The 15216-nt window shown below is 53.7% G+C and overlaps 1 protein-coding gene across 1 annotated transcript in view; it reads left to right on the forward strand.

Annotated features, from left to right (window-relative positions):
- LOC144933660 (SERTA domain-containing protein 2-like) overlaps positions 1-12861 on the forward strand; it is a 33875-nt gene extending 21014 nt beyond the window's left edge. The window contains exons 2-3 of the mRNA XM_078858705.1: positions 9035-9307; positions 9507-12861. Of these exons, the coding sequence (XP_078714831.1) occupies positions 9038-9307; positions 9507-10343 (1107 nt within the window). The 5' untranslated portion in view covers positions 9035-9037 and the 3' untranslated portion in view covers positions 10344-12861. The remainder of the gene's footprint in view (positions 1-9034; positions 9308-9506) is intronic.
- The last annotated feature ends 2355 nt before the right edge of the window (positions 12862-15216 follow it).

A 15216-nucleotide genomic window follows, 5' to 3' on the forward strand; every position in this document is an offset into this window, starting at 1 on the left:
GCACAATTAAGTTTGTAAAAAGTTTAATTCTTCCATTACAGTCCTCAGATTTCCGACTCGGGATGCAACTTAGGCACCCAGTTCTTGTGAACGAGCATCGGGATTTGTTTGACACGCACACGCACGCACTGTCTTGTGTGCAAAGGTCTTCCCTTGGCGTGACGCGAAAATCACCCAATGCCCCCCTCCGCCCTGCGGTTGGTGCGGCTTGACCCTGGGCTGAGTGGCTGGCGTTGAAACGGCCCTGAACCTTTCAGCACCCAGCGCCGTGCTTCTCTCCGTAGGGGGGGGGGCAGGCTGCAGCGTTTCCCGCCCCGTGAGCCGTGTCATCATTGGTCTCTGCACGCAGCTCTGCGAATGACAGGAGGGAAATCCGAGGCTTTGGCCAGTGGCTTGTGGTAAAGTCCCACTTGTTTGCCTTCGCAACTAAATGTTTCTGTTGTGCGTGACATTCTCTGGCCAAGGGCTGGATTGGGCCACGTGAGTTTATAGGCTATCGGCACGCGGACAATGACCGGGCGCAGTCTGTAAAGACACCGCAAAGGTTTCACGTGGTGAGCTTAAAGCAACGTCGGACTTTTACCGTGGCCCTTCGACATTGTATACTCCCCGTGTGAACTACGCATTGCGATGGCTTTTGAAAACCACCGCAGAACGGCGCTATTGATCGAGGACAATCATCGTCTGAAGTTTTCCCCATCGCGAAAATTGTGAACTGAGATCACACCGGGAAACCTGGATTCTAAAGCGGCGCTTGCACGAACAATGGAAGAAAAATGGAAGCATTCATTAAATCCGATGGGCCACTTAAACGGTAAGCGTCTTGGGTTTCACTGCTTAGATTTAGACTCGTGTCTAAATTCTCAGTTAACATCGATCAGAACGGCGTGAGCGTGAGTCGAGTACTCCCCGGCGCAGCCGCCTTAACAACGCTGCCGGGTGCTGCCTGGGGCACCGCACAGAGGCCGCTCACAGCCGCGGTGGCGGCTGCGGCGGGAGGGTATCACGGGGCGGACACACCCCTGGCAGCCCGTGCTGGAAAACGTGACGCGTGCTGGCAGTGAGAGTTACGGGGGGTGGGGTGGGGGGGTTCTTCCTACAGTCGTCCCCACCCACTCGTTCACCCACTAACCCAGCCACTCATCCACAACCCCAGCCACTCACCCATCCATCCATTTCACCAAACCCCTCTGCAACCTTAACCCTGAAGCTCCCACCACCACCCACCCGAACTCTCTTGCCCCCCCCCCCCATTCGACATCCGGGCAGTAATACCACCCCACTCCCCTCCCCCAGGCTCCTCACCCACCACGACAGCCGGATGGGGCTCCCGTGGTCCGGATAAATTATCCGGACGGTGGCAAAGCAATTATCTACCGCTAGTCGCAGCGGCACCACTAAATTGCAGCGTCGCTACAAAGAGAGAGAGGCGCGTTATCCGCTGTCGTGACTAATGAGACAACAACGGGGCCACAGGCTGAGAGACACCGCGACGAGCAGAGAGAGAGAGGGGGGGGGGGAACAAAATGCCGAGTCCAATGTGAATGTCACATTCGCCGAGTTCCATCACTCGCCGTGTCTGATTGATGCTTCGCAGCGTCCGGCCACTGTTGGTGTTTGTTCACGGTGTTTGTTTTCGAGCCAATTAGACTAATTGAGCCGTAGTGTGTAAGTGGGTTGTCAGCTTGAGATGTCCCTGCGTTTTAGTTCCTCCTCCTCCTGGATGTGTGGAGGACAGTGTTGGGTGCATCCGTCTCACTGTGATCTGGCGAACACGGCAAAGTCCACGGTATTAATAGAGTCAGTTTTGACAAATATTGATGTTCGCAACCAGCAGAAGCAGTCGACTTTTCAAGCAGCATCAAACCAATGACAATGTCTAATGGTAGAAAAAAAACTAGTTTTTACACAACATAACGAGCTCGTATTAAAATGTAAGCACGTACCACCACAGTCGTGCACAGCATAGTGCCGTATATACAAATAAACATGTTTTAAGTATATTTTGAAATCCCTAGCCAATCAATCATTAAGTGCATTGATCGCAGCAGCGTGTGAAGGGAATGGTGTCGCAGTGTCATGTTGACGAGCTCTGGGCAAGCGATACAAGGTCACACGCTTCGGGCCGACCGGGCGACTCATTACAGGTCATAGGCCACCTGGGAGCCAACAATAAAAAGCCAAACATGCGTCTTATTCAAGGTCACGTCCCTCAAGGTCGCGCGAAAGCGATCCCACTCTTCACGGCTTGCTGACGCAGCATGCTGCCAATTGCCTCTAAAACTCCGAAAGAGACCGTATATTGTGAGTAGTGCATGAATCGTATATACTACTATTTCTCCACAGCCATCGGCCAGCTGGCTTGGCTGGTCAGTCCCATCGCCATCCTCGTCGGGTACCTCTCGCGTAATGACACGGGTCAAAAATGAACAATTATTCAGTTACGAAGCACAGTTCTGTACGTGTACGCGGCGGACAATAAATCGCGGCGAGCATTTACGCTCCCGTTGACTCGTTGCCAACGAGAGCGGTGACGCATTCGCATTCAGCGCATCCACTGAATTAGTGGGTGGTAAATAATTGCTCATTGTGCTAATTGATTGGGCCATGGAGCCGGCCTACTGCAGTTGTCGCCGGCTCGTGGGATATTTTTTTTTAATCTTAGTGGCCGGCCGGCAGCCCCAAGCTTCCCCGCCGATGCTCCCGCTCCCCGCTCCGCCCCGAGCACTCGCTGCTCTTGCCGCACCCCTCTCACCGAAGGCCGCTTCGGGTGAAATATTGTCGACGAAGGGTTTAATATCGGCCGCCAAATTGTATTCCTTATTGTGATTCGAGAATGTGTATTCATACCAGCATTGTTGGAACGACAATGTACACACATTGTCATCGGTGCCAAGGCCGGTATTGATGAATTGTATTCTTAGTTGGCTTTTCTAGTATTTTTTGTTGAATATCAAGCAGATTGATATCTGGTTTTAGATTGATGCCTGGTTTTATTTTTCAGCACTCGACAGTATCGTCTTTCCAGAGCCATACCGAATGCTGTATTTTGTAACATCTGAGTCTAAAGATTTGAAAAAATGTAAAAAATGCCAAACTTCATTTAATTATTTCTTAACTGCGTATCCCTCATGTTCAGCCTCCCACGTAAACTGTTGACATCACCGCGGTGTTTCCAAACGCACGCATTACGTGTCCACGTTATGGGTGACAGGCCGGCTTTGTTGTTGTTGTCTCGGCGTTGTTGGTGTGGCTGGAGGACGGTGCCAGAGCAATTACACTTTTAAATCTCTTGCTGGTGTGTATGCGCGCGTGTCGCACATTACCGTACGCGCAGCTCAGTACGTCATCAATCACCTAATTTGCATTCACCCCCCCACACACTCATTTCTATTTTCTCCACGGTATATTACGATTGTGCCATCGCTGTCACACCGTGGCCTCGTGTCTGTCGTCAGAGACCAGCGCGTGGAAAGTGTCACAGGATTAGGAGTCTCTTCAATTACAGTGTATCGCTTTTTTCCCCACTCTCAATTCGTGGACTTTCCCACGTGCCCCGTTTCAGCGGTGTTTTGCCGCGTGGATTGCACGCCACTATTCTTTTAACTCCCAGAGAGGGAAACTTCATATAAAATGTTTTGTTCCCTCATTTGTGACCGAGCTGAGGCCATTAATTCACTGCACTTGAGAACCCGGTTTTAATCACGGACGGTTGAAACCTGCTCAGCGGTGTCGTCTAAGTGCTCTTCACTTGGTATGAGCTACCTGAAGCAACCTCCTGCCTAGCTTTCCCTCCATTGTGTGCCTAGCCGATGAAGAAGCTTCACCTGCCGGCTCTACCAAAGAGATTTTGGGCTTAGAGGTATAATCCCTTTACCCGACAGTGATGCTTGAAATTGCCTGGCTTGAGAAGAACCTTGTAAGCTCGCTCCAGAGCAACACTGTTTGCCTATAACTTAGAGTGAATAAACATCATTGGTGGATATGAGATTGCACTAATACCAATACGCGCCATTCGCCACTAAATAGCGGTGACGTCGCCACGCCGCCTGTGCCAGGCTATGTGCACGTTGAGGTCACTTGAAGTGTGCAAGGGGCTGGTAACCCCTCCACCTTCAATGAATTGCCACTAAACCACCAGGTCCTAAACACACACACTGGCATCACCTACGGGAGAGCGCCGCCTAGCACTAATGTCGTGGCATTGACCGTTGCGTTGGCAGTGACCCTCGCGACTGTTGTTGGTGCCAGGCCCGCCCCGTCCTCGCTGCTGCTGACAGTTGTCGAGGTCCGGCAGCAGGCAGACGGTGTGGGGCAGCAGGCGGTAACAACACTCGCCAGTGTTGCACGACAACGACAAAGGCTGCGGTTATTATGTACGGTGCTTATGAGCGCGGTTGGTCCGCTCCTGTTTGGTCAGCGTATCGTGATTTTAGTAAATAATGGAATTTTTTTTTTAAGCCGTGCACTCAATTGGAAAATATTTAATGAATTTGAATGGGTGAATACGAAGATATCTTCCAAAAAAGACACTTTTTTGACTATAATCAGAATATTTGTTTATACTGGAGGAATCTGATGAGCTATAAAGCTCTTTTTTCACAGATGTTGCCGTAGGGGAGGGTCTGCCAGTTACAACAACAAACAGTACAGAAACACGATAGGGGTGTAAAGTACAAGAAAGGTAAACATCACCCAAGAACATACAAATGCAACTAAACCATCCTCCTCCTACCAGGCAAAGCACACCGAGGTATTCAACTTGTGTTTTACAGGGACCTGGCCACACATTGTAGCTCACCAACAAAGTGGCTCATCCTGTGGAAATTTCTAGCAACAAATTGACCTCAAAAATCTCAATGCATGTTTCCAAATGTCCGTCGGTGAGCGACGGTGGATTTGAGGTCGTGAGCAGCGAGCCGAGCTGGTGTCCACACCCAATTAGAGGCTGGGGCCCGATCGATGCTCCGTCGAGTGTGCCTCTGGCATTGTCGCAGTGTCGAGTGAACGCGCGCGTTTGACTCTTCATGCCACCACGAGTGCGTGAACGTGCGCCGCATCTATTGCCACGCGCCGCTTTGTTAACCTCCGTTTGCGCTCACAAATCAATAGTGCGGTGGGATCTCTCCGTTAACCCAGAGAGAGGGAGCGAGAGCCCCATTGGGATCTATTCTGTCCCTCGCCTGCACGGAGAAATAATTTACAGCGATAACCGCACAGTGCCATTTTGCTGATGGCCTTGGCGTTGGCTTGTCTTTTGGCAGCGGTTAAAGGCGCCTATTTGTTTAAGGGCACGCTACCATGAGCGGGCGGCGGTGGCCCCCGCGGGCAAGATTTTCCGCTATCTTATTAAGTCCTTATTGTTATCATTATCATCGATCATCGTAATTATTGTGAAGCGTTGCGAGAAACGGAGCCTGCTGTTTCTTGGCCTCCCGCCCGCGTTCATTTGCACACAGCTGTGCGTGCGGGCGGGCCTCGGACCCAGACGGGCCGTGTGGGGGAGGCGGTGGTGGCGGTGGCGCGGGTTAGATATTGACTGCCTTTGTCCGTGCGAGTGTTGCTAGGCGGTGTCGGGATTGACCGTCTGTCTGTGTGCGGGTCTTGTCGTGCGCGCGCGCGCGTGCAGGCGTGTGCGAGCGCGCGTGCACGCGTGTGCGAGCGCGCGTGCACGCGTGTGCGAGCGCGCGTGCACGCGTGTGCGAGCGCGCGTGCAGGCATCCCCCGCTAAGCGTGCATTTTTCCGAGCTCACGTTTGTACGCATGGGCGTGTGTGTCCGTGTGTGCCCGTGTGTGCCCTTGCACGTGTGTGCCTGTGCTTATACTTCCTGTGACTTTCTTGCGGGGCGCTTCGACTGTAGACGTCTCCCTGTGCGCATCTGTACGTATTTGTAGGGCGGTGGTGCGATGATATTCCAGCTCTGCGGGCGTGAATGTTGGCCATGCGCCTGGCCTCAACTTCACGTTGGTTGACTCGGCCTAAAATAAGTATCTGGTACTGTCGTGCGGGTGACACCAACGCTGGGGAGACAAAGGTGGCAGGGCATGCGTGGTGTTGGACACACCGCTCCATTGCCAGATGAAGGCTTCCCCACGCGTATCGGTCACGAGGGTTGCTGGACCATACTTCATGGTGCTGGCCATTGCTGTTCGGCAACAGCGGGGGCCCGGGACCGGTTCAGATGTCATTTGGCACCGGTGTTAGCCGTGGGCCCGGTTCGCAGCGCAGTGCACGAACCACACCGCCCCACCCCCGCTCGCAACCGTCGCTTGCCCTGAAAGTTCTCGGCAATACGACTGGTTGGTATCTTTGTCTGTTTACCAGCGGGCGTGCAGTGGCCACACGGTGGTTGTTTGGGCAGGCGAGCGAGGGACGGTGGGCAGGGTGTGGTTGGGGAGGTGTTCCACTCTCGGGTGCGCTGCCACCGCGGCCCCCGGCGCAGAGAAGAGAAGAAAAAACACAAATCCCTGGCCTTGCGGCGAGCTGGCACGGTGCCCGGTAGCCAGGGCCACATGCTTAGCCAGCACCTGGTCCATCCATTATGTTCCTTTCTTGGCGCTGTTCTGGTGCCTTCCGCGCGGCGCCCCCCCCAAGCGCCCCCATCCTTCCGTCGGCCTCCACGGCGCCGCCTCCTCGTGCTCGAAGCTGCACACGATGGCCACTCGTCGAGCTGTCGCGTCCGCCTTGCAGAAGGAGCAAAATAAAGTCACTGGGTAGTCGTTGCACTTTCCAAGGAGAGACTCCGCGGAGGTCCATCGTTTTTTTTTGCCAACCCCACTCGGATAACGTCATCGTGGCGATAGGACATCCACCGCGGATGTGGAGCCGATGGACTGCTAACGTGCGGGAGCTTGATGGGTCATGAGACTGCGAGACGTGGGGAGAGACCTTCATCCGGCAGCTGTAGATAGAGCATGGCTGCAAATGACGGCGCGGTTGAGTTTCTCGTGACGTACGAATCTGGGGGTTCGGCTTACGGCGGTGGCACGCGGTCGTCGCGTTTCGTGACTCGTGCCCACGAGGTCTACAACCTCAACGTCCGCTCGCACCGCTGAACGCTGCCAATGGCGTCATTGCGCTCCGGTACCGCGGGTGGCGGTGTTACCGGTGTGAAATCCAAAGTCGGTTTCTCTCCGCCGAGTGACTTGAGCGGCGAGATGAGCGAGAGTCTCGACTGGCGCGTTTCTCGCCAACCCCCGCGTCGCTCCCACCTCCTTGCTGCTGGGTCCCGCCTCGCTCTTGATGATCGCTCGCGCAAATTAATTGCAATTATCATCCCCCTTCTCGATGCTGGCGCCGCGCGCTCGCCTGGCCTCGTTTCGCCGAAACGTGTTCCGACCCGGCTTCTTTGTGCTCTCATAGTTCAGGGGTCTCCTCCGGCCGCAGTCGGCACCCTCTCACGGCCCAGTCCGGCGGGACGATCGTGCCACCGTAGCCTTTGTGGCGGCGCTCCGGCGCTGGGCGAGTGCCGGCGTCTGCAGGGATTGCGCCGAGATCCCCGTTGGCCCCGTGGCACCTTGGGTTTGGTTAAATAAAGTAGCGGAGCAGCAGAGCCGCAGCTGTCGTGCGGGCTGTCAGTGAAAGTGTGTGCGTGTGTGCGCGCATGCACACCGTGTGCTTCTCGAAAAGTGTACGCTTGTATTTGTGTGCGTGCGTACGTGCGTGAGTGAATGGGGAGCGTTGGTGTAGCGGTTCGCGCGCTGTGCTACGAACCCGGCGACCCGAGTTCAACTCCCGCTCACAGCCATCACCGGTGACGATTATCTGAACAGCCCTGGGCCCCCTTAGGTCGACTCAGCCTCAAATGAAGCGGTCGGGCGTGGTGCTGGCCACCCACCCCCTCGTGTGCCGTTCCAGCCTCCATAGGTGCTCGCTAACAGCACTTGCCCCAAGAGTCTGTTAAGGCTACACCGGGGATCTTTGTTGTGTGTGTGTACTGTGCAGTACTCGCTCATTGTCAACGTTGTCACGTGAGTGGACGCTTGGGCGTGCGTGCATCTTGACGATTGCCACAACATTTTCACACATCTCAAAAACACGAAGAGTCTTTGTTTCATAATCCTCGGTCGACTTCGTTTGGCTTGACGACAGGTCTCAGTGTTCGCAATTAAACTGCCCTCATTGTATTGAAACGTTTCAAATGATGCAAAGACTGAACTTGTTCAATTATCTTTTCATTGTAATTCCACAGAGCTCTGCTTGCCTATAATTTATTCATACAGTGGTCAGCGCCACACTGTGATCATAGCCGTTAGAACGCCACTCCAGCGCTTCAAATGTGAGGAGCTGAAGATAAAACACTTCCGTTTAAACCAAACCGTCTCAACATTTTTTTATCAAATCTTTAAAGTATTCCCGTGGTGGTTGTTGTCTGTGATAAATAATACATTTAAATCACCGCCTTCCTAGGGAGAATGCATTGGTTTCCATGTACTGGGCGTGCTTGCAGATTCTAAGAAATGTGCGGTGATTTTTCTGAGCAAAATAACGACGTGAGCGGTCAAAAAATGCCCCATGAAGTCGATGCGAACTACAAATTAAAATGAAAAATAACTTGCAACAGATGTACACAGGCCCGAGAGAGTCAGTACAACCCTGCATTTGTACGTCTCTTGCTTTCCCTGGTCTAGCGGCGTGCGCGAGCGAATCAACTAAAAACTATTTACGAAACTAAACAAGTTTTTATTATTTTACCAGGTAAGGCCCACCGGGCTATATAGCTCTTTTTCAGAAGCAGCCTGGCTATCGCAAATGATAGCGTAACAAAGTGGATTATCACGTGGACATGTATAGCAGCCAAATACTCTGAACGCTTGATGTTGATTCTGAATGTGGAGGGGAAAACCGGAGGACCCGGAGAAAAATCCACGCAACCACTGGGAGAGAGCCATGCAAACTCCAAATATACAGGTATCAGGGTTGGGATGGAATCCACGACCTCCTAGCCACTTTGGCGCCCCCAAGTGCGTACGGTTGCAAACGTTGTGAACGGTCTCCTTATCGCCGACCGTGCGTCCACCTCTCCTCCCGCAGACCATGTTTGGCAAGGGCGTGAAGAGGAAGCTGACGGAGGAGGACGCGGTGGGCATGGCCGGCGGGCTGCTGCTGCTGCCGGGGGCCAGCGGTGCGGTGCCTCCCCGCTGCCCCCTGCTGCCCTGCGCCGCTCCGGGGCCAGGCCGGGCGTACGCCCTGCAGCGGCAGACCGTCATGTCCCTGTCGCTGGGGAAGCTGCAGGAGGTGCGCGGCCAGGTGGAGCCGTGCCTGCGCCGTTACGTGGCCGTCACCAACACGCTGCGCCGCATACAGGTGCGTCCGCCGCCACGGCTGCCGGTGGGCTCCTGCCCACCCGCTCGCCCGTCGCGGTGCCTCGTCCCTCGAACTTTAAGCCACCGCCCTAAGTAGAAGCCCGGCCCCTCGCAACTCGAAATCTGCCGCGCACGTCGCTCGTTAAGTCAAGCATCGATGCGAACGGCTCGGCGTCATCTCACTTCGGTGTCGCCCGCAGGAGGAGTTGAGGCAGGAGGGCGTGTCGCGCCCTCTGCTGCCCCCCTGGGTGAGCGCCGGCGTCGGGGCTCAGGGTCCCCCCCCTGACCGCAGCTGCGCAGAGACTCCGCCCCACTCGCTGAGTCGGGGGGTGGCCGGGAGCCCCTCGTTCGCCCTCCTGCCGCCCTCCTCTTCGACTCTGCCTCTGCTCCTCCCGCCAGCCGTGGACCTGCGGAGCGAGGCGGGCGGCCCCGAGGGTTCCCTGTGCGCCATCTCCAAGCTCTGCCACGACGACGACGAAGACGACGGCGACAACGACGACGGGCGGGGAGGAGGCGCGGGCGCCCCGCCGCGCGTGGAGCCCGTGGGCCGGACTCGGTGCTCCTGCTGGGCGGGGGCGGCGCCGACGCGGGGTGACGCGCGCCCGCCGGCCGCGGCCTGCGGCTGCGCGCGCCGCGACGCGAGCGCGGAGACGGAGCCGTCGGAGCGAGCGGCGGGGCCGCCGGCGCCCGGCCCGAGCGGCAGGTCGCCCCCCGACGCGCGAGCGCCGCCCGCCCCCGAGATGCCGTTCGGCGGCGGCGGCGGGGTGGGATGCCTCGACGGCACGGCCACCGCCTTCCTGCTGCCCGAGCTGTCGCTGGACGACGTGTTCACGGACGTGGACACCGCCATGTACGACTTCGACCTCTTCGCCCCGTCGGCGCTCGCGGGCGGCCGCGGGGCGGGACCCGCGGCGGGGGACGAGTGGCCGCGCGGGGGCGTCCCGGCGCCGTGCAGCTCGGCCACGGGCGGCTCGCCGCAGTTCAAGGCCGACCTCAGCGAGCTGGACCACATCATGGAGGTGCTGGTGGGGTCGTGAGGGACGGGGCCGCCAGACGGCGTCTCTCCTGCCGAACGTTCCGGGGCCGACGTCCCGCGGGTCGCGTCGGCGTGACCCCGGGGTGGGGGCGAGCGCTGCCCTCCGGCGACGGCGCGGGTCGGCGTGCGATTGGATCGGAAGAAAGGGCGTGGCGCCCACGTCCCCTCCTGTAGGGTGGGGGGGCGGTCACGACACGGCGGGCGGGCGGCGTGTTGCTCGCATGCTTAGCGGTGTCGGCGCCGATCCATGCGCGCAAGTTCTCTGGCCTCTCCCAACTTACAAACTCGACGGCATTCAAAGAGCCTCCGTGACTCGTCTGGGGGCGAAAGAGGAACGTCAATCCATAATGGCATCGTGTAAATCTCGCGGATAACTCGTTAGCACGCCGTGTGCACGTTTTGGGACAAGGTGCTCTCCGTACAAGTTTCCGGGAGGACTCGCGGCTGCCTCTGTCCGCCCCGCGCATCGTCGGAGGCGAGGGTTCGCTGCCCGCGTGCGGGGTGCGTCGCTTCCAGGGTGCTGACAGCATTCGCGCCGCTACCCGACCGGCCGCCGGATCGTCGTCATCGCCGCCTCCACAACTTTGTCCGTGCTCCGTCGGCATTCTGTGCGGACGCCGCTGAATCTTGACATCCCGTTTGCATCGACGGTAGAACGTCGGGGGTCGTAATTGGACGGAGGACCCGGTTTAGTTTTTCATTTGACTCCTACACAACCGGCCGTCGCCCTGCGTGGCCACGGGCGTCTTATGCATTAGAGAACTTACCGCCCGTGTCGCGGGCCGAGCTCTCATCAGGTAACAAACGTCACTTCGTGCGCGTATCTTTTTCTTTTTTGCAAACGGCCAGAAGCACCAGCCTGGACGGTGCACGCGGCCACAAGGTGGGCACGGGCATCGATGGGCCGTTTTTTTTCCCCGAGCGGTTTCCCCCGCCGTCGATGCAATCGGACTGAGCGACGGCATCGTGGCCCAGCCTTCTCAAGCAATCTCTACACCCTCCGTACCTCTGGCAGGGAAAGCACACACACACAGTCGGTCTCACACGAGGGATACAGCCGCCCCCCTTGGCTGTCGGCTGCCTTTTTTTATACCGTTTTTTTTTGTCAAGAGGAGTCTTTGAGTCGTTGACGACGCAGGTCTCGGTTGTACGCGTGGGGAAGTTTCGTCACCGCCCGGATCCTTAACATGTACACGCGCAAGCACATACACAAGCACGCACGCACGGGCACGTGTGGCTAGGCATGCCGCAATTACGCGCGTTACGCACTGCCCGGCGTACGCACGCGCGGATGTTCAAGTATTCTCCCAGTGCAGTTTGCAAGGTAACCTTTCTACCGCGTAGAACTTAATTAAATCAATGCTACTGATGATGTGTGTTGTGAGTGCAGAATACTTAAATGCAAACCCATAGAGGACAATGAAACCTCGACAGTAATGGTGAATTGACCCAGTGTTGGCCTCGATCAGTGACGTATAGTATTTATTATTGCTTCCTGATACATAAATAATCTCGACACCATTACCTTTGTGCAAACACACAAACATTACAGTATTTGTGTTCCAGTTTACATGCTTCCTATACTTTTCATTTAGAATTCAGTTGCACACCGCTTGCAAAGAGTTACACCTTTCAGCAGGGAGCCTACCAGTCCAAGTACTCTGGTATAAATACCATGACCCTGCAGACAGCAGTACCAGCTCTGCAGAGAGCAATACGAGTATTTTGAGTACACGGAGTTAGCACAAGTGCCGTGCCTGTACAGACAGCGGCGCCAACTCTACAGAGAGATATAGAAATAATTGTCACTACAGAGAACGGTACCAGCATAAGTGCCGTGACCTCACAGAGTTCAATACCATGTCAAGTATCTTCACACAAACGCAATATTAACTCTGCAGTGAGTAGTCCTAACTCTGCAGTGAGTCGTACGAGCACAGGTATCATGAACCCACAAAGAGTAGGACCATGTTACCAGTACAAGTATTGCGACCCCAACTCTCAGGGGTGATGAGCGTGCCCAGTCGTTAGGGGCCATCCTTTCAGTACGTACGCATGGAGGAGGGGGTTAACCCAAATGCGTTCGCTTGCATATGAGGGGGTCTACTGACAATGTACGCATAGGAAACGGGCGGGGTGGTGAAGCCTCGATAATAATTTGTCTACATCGGCCTTCAAATGAGCCACAGTTCAGTGTCTCCAGCTGTCAGACAACAAGTCCTGCCGGGAGAAGTGGGACTGTGGGAGAGGTGTCACTCGTGTGCCACCGTGCCCCTGACTGCAGCTATCACGCAGCTCTTTAATGCAGCCGGCGGTGGACTATCTGTTTGCTTAAACACGTTAATATTATTAATATTCTTGGGTCTTTCGGTAAAGTGATGTAGATAGGTTCAAAGAAAATAACAAAAAATAACTATCTACGTGACTTTACCGAAAGACCCACGAATATAAATTCCTGCAGTCACGAAAGTTTTAAGTCAATATTATTAATCCTTGATCGTTTCTGCGTGGATTAAATATCGGCCATTCTATAGGATTCGGGGGGGGGGGGGGTGCGTCAAGCGTGCGTACGCAGGTGGGGGGGGGGGGTTGTAAACGTACGCGGGCGTACAGGGAGGGTGGGAGGGGTCAAGTTTTGACAGATGTTTGCGTACCTACTAAATGGATGGTCCCTTACCCCAGTGAGTTCAGCCAAGCGGTTCGTTTAAGTCCTCCCACCTCTGTTCTCTTCCTCGCCAATTTCCCTCATTCCCCTGGCCGTTCACCATCTCCGTCTCTTACATGTCATTTGCGTTGAGATCGGACGAGCAGTCGCGTGCCTTAATCGCCGAGTTTGTGTAACGTGCGGAGCGGTTTAATTTTTACCGATGTCGTTGGCGTCGTTGGCGTCGTCGTTATGTTTCGACCAGCGTCTGGCGTGGGGGCGAGTCGGGGGCCGGGTGAGCCCCTCGGCGCCCCCTCGCCCGCCCGTGCCACGTGGCCCTGCCGGCACCACCGAGGTGCCCACGTGGGCACCGTGACGAAACACAGAGAGAGAGAGGACTCGCAAGGAGAATTCCTTTTAAGATTCTCCTGCCATTTTCATTGAAAAAATCCTTCAGGCAATCGGTTTCCAAATAAATTGTTAGTTTAAGATACTGTAACGATGAATTATATTTGAATGGAAGTGGATTTGAAATACACTTTAATGGAAATTTGATTTGCATGTTAATGGAGCAAACCTGTCCCCCTACACCTAATCTAATCCCTGTCCCAGTCCTAACTCTTGCATTGACAGGGTCATGGTTAGAGGTAAGGGTCAGCTTTGATCACACACTATTTGATTTCGTGAGGATTTCTTAGAAGAAAATCAATGTTCAGGTTTTGCCGTGAATCTCTGGGTCACCGTTCGTCTCCGCGGGGCAGCCCGTCCAGCCGCGTGGACATTCTCAGATCCCTCCTCGTCTGCGGGTCCTCCTGTCCGTGGAATGGGAGGGGGGGGGGAGACAAATCGGGCTCGCCCCCATCAATGGGCTTCCAGACACGCTGGTGGAGGACAGTCGCTCAGTCCGCCAGCGTGACTTTCACAACTAAGTTATTGTGTTAAGTTATTACAGATTAATAAATGTTTAAGAGTAATAATTGAAAAAGTAAATCTGCGGATTATTTAAGAAATTTTAAATTGCAGTAGATTTCCATTTTCTTTCGTTATTGTTGCGTGTGTTTTTGTGGGGAGTGTGTTTTACACAATTTAAAGAGAAAACTGAAGAGAACTAATTTTTGTACGAGTTTAGAGTCATAAATTATTATGTTTTATTGTTTTTTATTGGTGGCTAAAGCCATGGGAAGGCCACGAGTTGGTGGGTTTGTGTGGCCGTGTCGAAGCCTGCGATGGTGTGTGGACTTCAGGGTGCTTGAGAAACGTGTAGACTTTAAGGCATTTTATTCTGCACTTTCCGAGCGGAGGGGTTATTACGTGAACATGGAGCATGGCGAGATTGTGTTGTGGAAGTTCCACGTCGTTTCTTTTGTTATTATTTGTGGTTTAAGAAAAACTAAACCAAGTTTAAACAAGCCACTAATGTAAGGCTAATTTTTTAAAAGTCTGTAATAAGTAATATATGCTTTTTTGTGAACTGGGCTACATACAAATGCTTTGTTATTTCATTTTCTAAAAAGGATCAAACCTGTAATTATTTTTGGAACTTCAGAAGGGGGGTACATGTTTATGAAAACTGATTTTTCTAGAGATAATTTTTTTCTCCCGGTAGATTTTATCTGTGAATGGTGTGTACGGCCTATAGAAAAAAAACAATATCTTAAACTTGTGTAAATGGTACTAATGCTTGTTCTTTATTCATTGGAACAAAGTACATAATTTGAACTTTTTTGAATTATTAAAGAAATAAATGAAATGTGGTTGCCAGGCATCTTTACTGCAATTCATTTGCCTTATTGTGATTTCATTTTATGTTTTATTGTTATTATTTTTATTTTTGCAGCCATAAACCTAAACAAAGTATGTACAAAACAAAGGCCACACTTGACAGGCTAAAACAAAACAAAAAAATCGCCTCTATAATTCAGGTCTCATGCTAAAAACTGATTTATACAATTTCCACAAACACATCCGTGTAATAATATCATTGTAATGACGTCTCTTACAGTGGTTGCAATAATTGACTAATGAGGCAATGATTTTTTTTTATTTAACGGTATTTATTCAGAGTTTTTATTTAAAAGCACAAATGGAAGTCTCGGATTGCCCACGACTGTGTTTCCCAGCTGACGTGGTGCCGATGTGGAGTCCAGCAGGCTGTGCACACACACACACACGTGGTTTACTAGGATGAGATAAAGAGAACCCTGCATTGTACCTGTCTGTACGCAACCCC

Source organism: Lampetra fluviatilis, chromosome 7 (assembly GCF_964198595.1).
Source record: "Lampetra fluviatilis chromosome 7, kcLamFluv1.1, whole genome shotgun sequence".
NCBI classification, from domain to species: Eukaryota; Metazoa; Chordata; class Hyperoartia; order Petromyzontiformes; family Petromyzontidae; genus Lampetra; species Lampetra fluviatilis.